Source organism: Marmota flaviventris, chromosome 10, assembly GCF_047511675.1.
Source record: "Marmota flaviventris isolate mMarFla1 chromosome 10, mMarFla1.hap1, whole genome shotgun sequence".
Taxonomy (NCBI): Eukaryota; Metazoa; Chordata; class Mammalia; order Rodentia; family Sciuridae; genus Marmota; species Marmota flaviventris.
The window spans coordinates 77,502,267-77,515,192 of record NC_092507.1 but is presented as its reverse complement, the minus strand read 5'-3'; the positions used below and the strand labels follow the sequence as shown (position 1 = coordinate 77,515,192).

Sequence of the window (12,926 nt, the reverse complement as noted above, 5' to 3'; positions counted from 1 at the left end):
GTATCCATTCACCTATTGAAGGGCATCTAGGTTGATTCCACAGTTTAGCTATTGTTAATTGTGCTGCTATAAACATTGATGGGACTGTGTCCCTGTAGTATGCTGTTTTTAAGTCCTTTGGGTATAGACCAAGAAGAGGGATAGAAAGAGACCCAGAATAGCTAAAGCAATTCTTAGCAGGAAGAGTGAAGCAGGAGGCATCACTATACCAGACCTTAAACTATACTACAGAGCAATAGTAACAAAAACAGCATGGTATTGGCACCAAAGTAGACTGGTAGACCAATGGTACAGAACAGAGGACACAGAGACTAACCCACAAAACTACAACTATCTTATATTAGACAAAGGTGCCAAGAACATACATTGGAGAAAAGATAGCCTCTTCAACAAATGGTGCTGGGAAAACTGGAAATCCATATGCAACAAAATGAAATTAAACCCCTGTCTCTCACCATGCACAAAACTCAACTCTAAATGGATCGAAGACTAAGGAATAAAACCTGAGACCTTGCATCTAATAGAAGAAAAAGTAGGCCCTAATTTCCATCATGTGGGATTAGGCCCCAACTTTTTTAATAAGACTCCTGTGGTGCAAGAATTAAAATCAAGAATTAATAAGTGGGTTGGATTCAAACTTAAAAGTTTCTTCTCAGCAAAAGAAACAAACTGTGAGGTGAATAGAGAGCCTACATCTTAGGAGCAAATCTTTATCCTTCACACATCAGATAGAGCACTAATCTCTAGGGTATATAAAGAACTCAAAAAGCTAAACACCAAAAAAAAAAAAAACAAACAAACAAATAACCCAATCAATAAATGAGCCAAAGACCTAAACAGACACTTCTCAGAAGATGATATATAATCAATCAACAAATGCATGAAAAAATCTTCATCATCACTAGCAATTAGAGAAATGCAAATCAAAACCACTCTAAGATTTCATCTTACTCCAGTCAGAATGACAGCTATTATGAAGACAAACAACAATAAGTGTTGGTGAGGATGTGGGGAAAAAGGCACACTCATACATTGCTGGTGGGACTGCAAATTGGTGCAACCAATATGGAAAGCAGTATGGAGATTTCTTGGAAAATTGAAATGGAACCACCATTTGACCCAGCTATTTCTGAGCTTCCTATCTATCCATTGTCTTTAGGTCTGTTTTATGCCAACACCATGCTATTTTTGTTACTGTTGTTATGTAGTATGTTTTGTGATGCCTCTAGTATTATTGCTGTTTGCTCAGGATTGCTTTGGCTATTCAGGGTCTTTTGCATTTCCTTATGAATTCCAGGGTTGTTTTTTTTTCCTAGTTCTGTGAAAAATGTCACTGGTATTTCAATGGGGATTTCATTGAATCTACAGATCACTTTGGGTAGTATGGCCATTTTAATAATATTAATTCTCCAATCCATGAATATGGGAGGTCTTTCTACCTCCTAGTGCTGTATTCAGTTTCTTTCTTCAGTGTTTTGCAGTTTTCATCCTTACTTAGTTGGGTTTACTCCTGGTATTTTATGTGTAGTGGGTATTGTGAATGTGATTGCTTTCCTCATTTCTTTCTCATAGAGTTCATTATTGATATATAGTAAAGCAACTGATTTTGTATATTTTATGTCCTGCTATCTTACTGAATTTATCAGTTCTAAAAGTCTTTTGATGGAGTTCTAAGTAATTTCTATATGTAGAATCATATCTTTTACAAAGAGGGATAATTTGAATCCTTCTTTTCCTGTTTACATGCCTTCTATTTTTCTCTTGCCTCATTGCTCTGGGTAGAATTTCTAGTACTATATTGACTAAGAGTGATGAGAGCAGACGCCCTTGAAACGTTCCTGATCTTAGAGGAAATGCTTTCAGGTTTTTTTCCGATTAAGTATGATATTGGCTATGGGTTTGTCATATGTAACCTTTATTATGTTGAGTTATGATTCTTCTATACCTAAGTTATTCAGAGATTTTATCATAAAGGAATATTGAATTTTGTCAAGAGTTTTTCTGCACCTATTGCTGTAATCATGTGGTTTTTAATCTTTGACTCTATGTGTTGTGTTACATTTATTAATTTGTATATCTTGAACCATCCTTCCATACCAGCTTGATCATGGTTTATAATGTTTTTTAATGTACTGTTGAATCTTATTTGAAAGAATTTTGTTGAGGATTTTTGCATCTCTGCTCATTCAGGGATTTGGTCTATAATTTTCTTTTGCTATTGTTGTATACTCATCAGATTTTGGTAGCAGGGTAATACTGACTTCCAAGAAAAAGTTTGGAAGGGTTCCTTCCCTTTCTATTTTGTAGATCAGTTTGAAAGACATTGATGTTAGTTTCTCTTTAAAAGTCTGATTAAATTCAGCTGTGAACCCATCCATGTGTGGACTTTTCTTTGTTGGGAAACTTTTTATTTTTCAATTTCATTACTTGTTATTAATCTATTTATATTTTTGTATTATATCCTCTTGGTTCAATTTTGGTAGGTTATATGTGTCCAGAAATTTGTCTATCTCTTCCAAGTTTTCTTAATCTTATCAAATGCTATCCTCTCTGGGACTTTAGAAAACCAATTAATCCTCTCCTCTTTCCTATATTTTAATTCTTCCTTCTCTATTGTCTTTTTTCTCTAACATATGCATAAGCTTAAATTTCTTTCTTCTTCATCTCTAGATCTTCACCTAGCTTGTCATGACCTTTTTGATTATAAGTGATAAAAATTCTATAAAAGTGAGTTAAACACACAAAAAGGTAATTGTCCAAGCATTAATCCAAGCTTTAATCTCCAGTGGTCTCATCATTGCCTCTGGCTTTCTCTCAGTCTTTTAGTTATGCTTGGTTACTGATTGGCTTTATTTGTTGAATGAGCTTTTTCACATGGCAGGTAGTCCCTAATTTAAATCTTCCCAGGTTAGCATATTCAGTAGAAAAAGTTACTCTTCCATGTTAGTTTTGAACTCAGACCTGAATTAATCTTGACTATCCTCCTTTGAGTCCCATGTTTATTCTTCATTAATTCCTATGGCCTGGGGTGGGGAGTCATTTTATCTCTGTGGCCCCAGCGAAAGCAGGCCACCTTGAATGATGGCCTTCCCAGGATCACATGGAATGGTGAAGGCTTGTTTATCCAAAGGAAAATAGAGGTACTTTTATGAAAACAAGCATGCCAGACAAAAGCAGAATCCTAGAGTCTCTATAACCTCTATCTCTTGCTTTTTCATCCAAACAAAAATTCTTGAAATAGCATTTTACTGTTAGCATGCTTATTTTCTTACAGCCTTATCATGTTTCATTCATTAAAATTTGGGTTCTATCATTACTTTGAAATGGCTTTTACTCCCGTCATTTAATGACCTCCTAAGTACTGAATTCAGTGAACTTTTTTTCAACTTATTCTCTTTTGGACCTCAGTCAGGTTTTTTGTTTTTGTTTTTGTTTAGAAACAAAATCTATCTGTGTTCCCAGGCTTATCTCAAACTCCTGAGGTCAAATGATCATCCCACTTCCAACTCCCAAGTGCTGGGACAACAGATGTGTGCCACTATGCCAGGCCTTTTGTAGTATTTGACACTTTTGATTTTCTAGTCTTTCCTTCCTTTCACAAGTTTCTCCTTTGGTTTCAATTAAATCATTCTATTAATTTTTCTCCTACTTCTCAGATCGTTTGAGCTTTTCTTCCTATTGATGTTGCAAAGATTTTTTTTCTTTTTCATTCCTCTCACTTCTCACTTCAAAACTTCTAGACATTATCACCTAAGCCTATGTCTTAAATCACTTAACTATATTCTGATGATTTTTTTAATCTGTATCTCCCATCGAGATATAACTCATTCTATATAATCACCTTCCTGGAGATGTCTGCCTAAAAGTTAACATAGCAGCACCCCAAGTCCTTCCTTCTATCTTCTTTTTGCCTCACTCTCTGTTTTCCTTAACCTTGTGATTTAACCCTCTGCTTATTTAAGCTGCTAAAGACAGAAAATAATTGTCATACATATCTCATCCCACATGTAACTAATCACCAAATCCTAATTATTTTGCCTTCTACACATTTCTCATATCAATTCTTCCCTCTTCTATCTTTTTACTAATACTCTAGCTCAAGCATTCATTGTTTTTCATTTATTTCAATTAACTTTCTCTCTTTTTCTAGTCTATCCTCTAATACATAACCATTTCGAGTGATCAAATAAGCATCTCAATTAAGTAAACCTGTTGCTAAAACATCTTCACATCTCCTTAACGTGACAAATAAACTTCAACATGACCTGGCATTTACCTCCCTGTGCAGTCTCAATTGGGTCTGCCTTCTCCTTGTGCTGTGTGCTCCAAAAATCCTGAAAACTTATAGTTCCCATCTTCTTTGGTCTCTCATCCTATGTCTTTCACATGCTATTGTCCCTTCATATGTATCTTGCCTTTCTTCATAATCACAGCTCTATCAAGCTTAGAATCCTACTACTTTTCTTTCATCTATTTTCACCTTGAGGAGTCTTTTTGACTCTCATTGCTCTTTCTTCTACCTTCCCATTATACTTTGTATCTACTTCCATTTTTAGTACATTGTGTGTATGGATCAACTTATAAAAGTAGAGTAATGTGAACTATAATTGTAGGTATAGTTGAAGAGTAAAGTAGGATTTGAATAGGTGAATAAGAGGGCAGAGATTATTTATTTATTAACTTACTTATTTATTTACAGTACTGGGGATTGAACCCAGTGGTGCACCACCCACGATCATTGAGCTATAGTCCCATCTTTTTTTTTTTTTCTTTTCTCTTTTGACATGGAGTCTTGTTAAGTTGCCCAGGCTGACCTCAAATTTGTGATCCTCCTGCCTCAACCTTTCAAGTCTCTGGGTTACAGATATGCAAAGTGTTCCCAACTAAGGATGGGGGGATATTTAAAGTAAAATGACCCAGTGGTGTACTGGCACAAGCTTATGAAATATGATTGGAATTTTCATTTATTATTATAATTTTAATTATATGAAATTTCAAATAAATTATGTTAAAAACAAAAGCAAAAATGCTCAAAATTCATCACTTCCTCATTATTCTACTACATTTTACTATTATCTGTATTCTTGAGGCTGTTATCTATATGGTGTAAATAATGTATAATGGGGTGCTACTGTACATTTCTTCCCAACTTCTCATCAGTAATATCACAAGTAGCTTAAAATCAGTTATGGTGAGAAAAGTTTTACTATTGGAATAAAAAAATACTGCCTATCAGGATTTGACTTATTGGTTTGTTGTTTAAATTTAAGAGACAATAGTGAAGATTAAACTTAACAGTATGTTGTAGAATCATTACATTGAAAATAACACAAAAAATTAAGGGAATATTCTTTTAGTATTTGAAAACTACTGTTTAATTCAGAAAAAAAAAGTTACTTAATCAATGATGGATGAGTGAAGTCCCAACATATGTCTTTATTTTACTTTTATCTTGCTAAAGTCAACAAAAATATTAAGCAACATTTATGAGAGAACTTTACTGATTTGTCAATTGCAACCATAGGTTGGCTATAGATAGAAGAGTGGCAAAATTGAATGAAAACATTTAGTGAGAATCAAATAATTATATGGGGGCTGGGGATGTGGCTCAAGCGGTAGCACGCTGGCCTGGCATGCGTGCAGCCCGGGTTCGATCCTCAGCACCACATACAAACAAAGATTTGTGTCCGCCGAAAACTAAAAAAAAATAAATATTAAAAAAAGATTCTCTCTCTCTCTCTCTCTCTTTAAAAAAAAAAGAGGGAGCCTACTTCGAACTCGGGTTTAAAATAATAATAATTATTAGTATTATTATTATATGGGATTTACAATTAAGCATACTGTATATAATATTTTTTGTAAATTATGTAATATACATCTATAAAGTTTAGGGTAAAGTTATGTATATATACATGTGCATACTCTTATGAGAGGCAGTTATTAAATATATATTAGTATACATCTATGCAAAAGTGTTTAAGTAAAGGGATTTAGTCTTCACAACAATTTTTTTAAATAGGTGCTATTATTTTTTCCTTTTTCAGGGGAGAAAACTAGGCTCAGGGAATTTGAATTACTTCTCTAAAGTCATACAAATAAAAAAAGTAGAATTTTCACACAGGTAGTCTGTTTCTAAACCCAGGCTATAAACAATGAAAATACTGAGGATTTTTTAGCAGCAGAAAAATATGTATTTTGGACAAATGTATGTCATAACAATATTCAAAATTAATTTGTAAAGAGCTGGAAGCCAATTAGAGTAGAATCATTTTTACCTAGGAATTAAGATGAAAAATTAATTCTGTCTTTTAAAATCTAATGAAAAATATAGTGCAACTATCAGTACTTGTAATACGGTAAATAGAATTGACTGAATATAATATTCAACAATGCTTGACACAATGCTTTTGGAAACTGCTGCTCGAAAACTCTACTTAGTAATTGAAAGATGTGTTTGATATATCAGTATAAAATGATGTTTAATCTTTAAAAGTAATTATACTCTTTTATATATATACATAACAGATTTTTTTAGATGGAACTATTCTACAACTTCAAAGGAGAAAGACCCTCAAACAATGACGTTCAACAGAAATCTTAATATATCTGGAAACCAAAATTTGATAGATACGGATAAAAGTAATTCCCCATTTTCAGAGGTTTTGAATGTGAACTTTGAATTGGGAAATGAAGTTTGGGATGATTTTGATGATGAAAACTTAATAGAAGTTACTAACTTTTCGGTTGATACTAAGAATATAAAGACACCAGGTAAATTTGTATTTTAGCATGAAGTAATTTCATTAGTAATTCTTTTGAATGTTTTTCATTTTAGCTCCAAGGAGTAATTTTCTTCACCTTTTTATGTGTGCCTATTTAATTAGTTTTGATTCAGTAATATAATTTTTAGCAAAACTGAAAAAGTGACCCTTCCATAAAAAGCATTTTACCATTAACCTACTAAGAACAGAGGTCAAGGTTACTTCACAATGGTGATATAGCAAATGAACTTTTTCTATTTTGTTGCTCCCCTCTCTGGTTAAAGACACTATTCAAATTCAGACTGTTGATTCAATTTTTCCTTATAATACAGAGTGTCCTGCTCTCCATTCTAAGATCACACATGGTTTGCTACTTTTTGTGAAGGACAAAAGTATTCTATTTTTGAAAGTATTCATCAGCTTGCAAAAAAAAAAAAACCTTTTATTTCTAATCAAAATATTGACTTTAGATATAAATAAGTACAAAAGAAAGGATTTGTTTCTCCTGTGTGGGCAATTATATTTAAATAATATACAAACCCAAAATAATGAGATGTAGTTCTTTGAGTTACAGGCAGTTACTCCATTTCACTGAAACAGAAATTGAAAGTCATGTCAAGTGTTTGACAAGATAACAAATGGAGATACTCTTACCCATAAGGGTTGACAGAAGGAAATCAGTCCTTCAGCCTTCTGAGTACAGACTCTTATTCCTAAAATTATAGTTTGTTGATTTTTAATATATACCAATGTATGCTCTTTTTAAAAATATACATATATATTTCTAAGAGAAGCAATTAGCCGTGGAAATGTTGTTTTAGGATCCTAAGAATTACCCTAAAAAGTAAACGCTTTTCTCAGAAAGATAAGGATTTGCTCACCTTCACAAAATAGGCCTGAAAATTTTTTATTATATCAGATCAGTATGTATCATTTTCTATGTCAACTAGCAGTCTCTTTCTCACAATTAAATGTTATTGTGTTCTGCAAGTTAATAGGCAACGTGCTAATCCTTTGATGTAGCCTAATTCTATGAAGGCATTAGATTTATCACTGGGAAAATCAATAAATGCTACTTACCCCCATTTGTGGAGCACTTCTAAATGATCACATGAAGACCATTGAAAATATTGAATGAATCTCAACTTGATCATTTATCTGAATTTAAAAAATAAATAAATAAATAGTGGTGGTTTGAAGACCTTTTAACATAGTAACTAATAAGCTAACCTTTGTGTTTTATAATTTTACTCCTTTATCTTTTATGCCCTCACTTTATGCAAATTAAATTTGATATTGTAAAGAATTAGTCATTCCTTTATTAACCAGATCATATCTGTTGGACAGCTCCCTGATAGAACTTGTGAAAAACTTCATTCAGCCCTTTACTGGCATTTTATTTGAAACTATTATCTCTTTATATAGGGTCTGAAAACACTTTGATTTCAAGTATCAGGGGAAGTAAGCTACCTTTCCAACAGTCAAAGAGCAAATTCCAAAGAGAAATGTCAAACAGGCAAGTGTTAAAAAACTTTGATTTGTTATTCTTACAACTTTATATTTTCTTGAGACATAATTGGAGATGAGGATCAAGTCATTAGGTGTCAGAGAAGATATATGGTATTGGTGAATTTAACCCTCTTAATGTTAGAGGTGTGTTTCTCAAAGTGCTGTTGTCAAAACAGAATTTCAGATGATGGACAGTTAAGCATAAGACTAAATTTTTAAAACATTTTTGAACGATTATTTCTATAGCCCCTTAAAAATAGTACTATTATCAAATTTGGAATATATAAATTACGATATGGTCTAAATGAAAGGAAATACACCAAGTTCTCCTTGAGTATAAGAAACAGCATCAATTTTTTGTGATAAATATGATAAATAGTACTCCCCAAAGAATCACTATTAATGCAAATTAAAATGGTTTGTTTTTCCCATTTGCCATATTTTACAAATAATTAATTTTAATTTTTAGTTTTGTTTCGTCACACGAGAAGCCAGCCATTTGTTTGTCAAATTCTGCTATGTCCAAGTTTGATATATCCTCCATGACACAATTATCTCAACAAGCTGGAAATGCAAATATTGTAAGCAAAAGCACTTCTTTGTTTTTCCTATAAATTTTGCCTAAATACTTAAACTTTCATTGATTGCAATTTTTTTACATCGAAATATAGGACCATTTACAGGAAAGAAAAAAGCAATGTTTGTCACCAGAGATTGAGAAACTGTCCTTTACTCACTTCAAAAACATATCAAATTTTTCAAATTTCAAGAAAGTAGATTTTTTTTTTAGAAACAGTGAATCCATAAAGGAAGTTGATTCCAGGTAAGAACTCTTAATATATTCATGATTATGTCAGTAAAGACATCTTACAAAGAAATTCGGCTTTCCTTTTTCCTTGATTCATTTTTAAAGACCAGAACCTAAACATATTAAAGACATTGAAATTTTAGACCTGTAGTGAGCTAAGCTCTTTTAAGATATTTCACAGCATCAAATATTCTAATTTTTGAAACTATATTGAGTTCATAAACTTATTTTTACTGATTCAAATATAGCTTTTTTGTATAAAGTGTAGCATCATTTGAAAAATACAAATGAAATCAGCTAATTTTTAAGAAGTTCAGTTGTATTTGAGCTATACAGTTATTTCACAATTCAACAGGTTCAATGAAAAAAGTCACAGCCAGGGGTGGTGGCATATGCCTATAATCTCAGTAACTCAGAAGTCTGTAAGACAGAAGGATCCCAAGTTGAAGGTCAGCCTCAGCAACTTAGTGAGACACTAAGAACTTAATGAAACCCAGTCTCAAAATAAAAAATAAGTACCCCTGGGGTCAATCCCCAGTACAAAAAAAAGAAAGAGGGAGGGAGGAAGGAAGGGGGGGTAGGGAAGAAAGAAGAAAGGGCGGGAAGAAGGAGGGAGGGTAGAAAGAAGGAGGAAGGGAGGGAGGGGAAATTGTCAGGTTAAATCTTCTGGCCATTTTTTAAAGAGAAACTGCAGGTGTCAAAGTTTACATGTATGTTTATACTTTCATTAAATGACATTACTTTCCAATATATTTAAATAAATTATGTCTGATATTTGGTCCTTTTATAGTTTACAAAGTCTAATTTTTTTTACCGACAAATTTCTTGCAAGGTTATACATACTGAAGTTTATTTGACATATTAACCTCACAGCAATCAAGTTTATATGTTCTGTTAGTATTGTATTATTTATTGTGTATTTTTTTTAAATTGTCTTACAGAAATAGTTATTTTTGCATTTGCTTTTTTTATCCAGTAGATATCATCCTGATGATGAAGCTGAGGAAATGAAGTCTTTTCTGGGAATATTTGATGGCATTTTCTAAAACAAACAAAAAAATAATGCTTCTTATTAATACAGAATAAAGTATAAAGATAGCTAGTCACAAAGCAGGTTTTTTATTTGTATTTTTTGTGCTTTATATTTTTGAAAAGTAGTTCATAATTGTTCAGATTTTTGTATATTAAATGAGATCAATTTTGTTGATTTTTTTTTTTGTGCAATGAAAGATAAAGATTTGACCATTATATTGTAACATCTTGAAAAATGCTTTTTACTGTAGCTTTGTTTTAATAAGCTGATTGAAATTCAAAAATTTATACTTAGAAATAACTGTGTAGTTACCAATTGGATTTTGATTGAATTTTGACAGGACTAATATAAGTTTTCATTTTTAAATTTTTCTTAAGAAGGTTATTCTGTGAAAGGAAAATAATGTCAAGTCAGTGAATCTATTGTATGGTTTATTCACTCATATGGTTTTCATGTGTTTTATTTTATTATTTACTATTTTAGATTTTTAGAAATCCCATGGCTGTTTGAACTGTTATCTAATTTTGAGCAATGATAAATGAAATATTAATCAATATAGATTGTTGGTTTTGTTTAGTTTGTTTTTTCAGTGTCATGAATTCAAAAACCTTGTTTTGTTGACCTTTAGCAAAAGGTATTTATATTATTTTCCAATAAATTATGTCTCAACTTCAACTTTGATTAACTTTATTAATAAGTAGCATATAGGGTACCATAAGCAATGTTTATTTCTAATGTATTTAATACATAGATACCCACTTAAAAATTTTAGAAAATACTTATTTTCTTTAAGCATAAAAACTTTAGAGATGAGAAACTTCCAGATAAGATTGTTATGTTTATTATTAGTAAATATTTATAAGGAATTATATGTATTAAGCTTAGATAAAAAGATTAGAACAAAAGAGATTTTGTCTCATGTTGAAAAGTAAGGGAAACTAGTTCCTTTATTTTTGTCCTCTTTACAATGGGTATGGATCTGTATCTGAATCAATCAAACTACTACTTTTAAAGATTTTTAAACACCATTAAAATGAAAAAAAAATGATGCACTAAAATCTATTTATCTTATGTACACAGACTTTGACACTAAAGAAATAGCAATTTAATTCAACCTAACATTGTGATCTGCTAAGTGAAAAGCACTGTAGTTGATACTGTGCAAAATGAAAACAGTGTTCCTGTTCTTAAGGAGCTTACTTTACATTCTAGTAGAGAAGTTAAGATATACAGTATAGGCATACCTCAGAGAGATTGCAGGTTAGGTTTTGGTCCACAACAATAAAGCAAATATTGCAATAAAGTAAGTCACACAAACTTTTTTTGGTTTCTCTGTGAATATTAAAGCTATGTTTACACTATACTGTAGTCTATTATGTATGCAATAGCATTATATCTTTAAAAATGTATATACCCTAATTTTAAAATACTTTATTGCTAAAAATGCTAACAGTCATCTGAGCTGTTGGAAAAATGGCACCAATAGCTCTGCTACATGCAGAGTTGCCCCCAAGCCTTTAAATAATAAATAATGTGATGTCTGTAAGGTGCAATAAAGTGAAGCACAATAAAACAAAGTATGTCTATAATATAAAATCTAGAATACATTGGAGCAGTGGTTCTTAAACTTAAAGGTGCATGGAATCATCTAGAGGGCTTGTTTGAAACAGATTATCCTGAGTTTATGACTCAGTGTGTCTGGAAAGTTCCTGAGAATTTAAATTTCTAACAGATTCCCAAATGGTGCTGATCCTACTGGTCCATGGACCACACTTTGAGAGAATCACTGCAAAAGAGATTAAAATAGCTGTGGGTGTATATAAGAAAGAATATAATCCTGGCTGGAGGGTCAGGGAATTATTTATAGAAAGTTTAAAATCTGAGTTGAACCTTGAAAGAGAATAAGATTTTGTGGAGGAAAAAAATAGAAAACTGCCTGAACAAAGGTGCAAAGGAGGAAAGTATCTATTTGGGGGGAAATGGATAGATTTTTTTTTTTAAACATAGGTTAATTTTATGGATGTTTGAAATATAAGGCCCGACTAGGAGGGGCTTTAAATGAAACTCAGGTTTATTCAGTGGACTACTGTCTCCCAAACTTGTTTCATCATTTTAAAAAAATGAATAAGATATTAAATATATAGAGTACCTTAACCTCACCTCAGATCTACTGATTCAAAATCTCCAATGGAGGGGACTAGGGATTCTGTAGTTTGTTAACAAAGATTCCAAATGGTATTTATGATCAGGTCAGTTTGAGAAACACATAGATAATAGATTCACCTCCTAAGTGATTACCTGGGAAATTATGTGTATGCTAAATATATGTAACTCAAAACCAACAACAACAATGGTGCTGTTACATATATATTAGCCACTTAAAGGAGTCCAATTGCTGGCTGTTCTTTTCATGAAATAAATAATAGTCTTAAATTTTTCTATTTGTAAGTTATATATTGGATTTATTTATTTATATACAGTGAATCATACAACAGAGCTTTTCACAAAAATCACTGGTGGATTAAAATCTTTAAGGTTTTCTCAATTGAAAATTCCTCAGTAGGCTGTTTTCTTACTTTGTTGGCATAATAGTATGTACCTTGTAAGAATGTAGTGAGAATTTAATAAGTCACTGCATAGAAAACTTAATTTAGGGATGGATTCATAGTTTTGTTCAGTAAGTGATAGCTGTTTGTACCGCTTTAAATGACCAACTGAGAAGGGGGGAATAATACAATATCCAAGTTGCATTGATTTGCATATGGATTTGAGTTTCCATAGATGTAGCATCCATAGGAAAAAAAAATGTTATCCA

The 12,926-nt window shown here is 31.9% G+C and overlaps 1 protein-coding gene across 1 annotated transcript in view; it reads left to right on the top strand.

Annotated features, from left to right (window-relative positions):
• The window catches only part of Hfm1 (helicase for meiosis 1), an 89,774-nt gene extending 79,650 nt beyond the window's left edge, over window positions 1-10,124 (top strand). The window contains exons 34-38 of the mRNA XM_027935208.2: window positions 6,658-6,771; window positions 8,187-8,277; window positions 8,740-8,851; window positions 8,942-9,093; window positions 10,055-10,124. Coding sequence (XP_027791009.2) covers window positions 6,658-6,771; window positions 8,187-8,277; window positions 8,740-8,851; window positions 8,942-9,093; window positions 10,055-10,124 — 539 coding nt within the window. The remainder of the gene's footprint in view (window positions 1-6,657; window positions 6,772-8,186; window positions 8,278-8,739; window positions 8,852-8,941; window positions 9,094-10,054) is intronic.
• The last annotated feature ends 2,802 nt before the right edge of the window (window positions 10,125-12,926 follow it).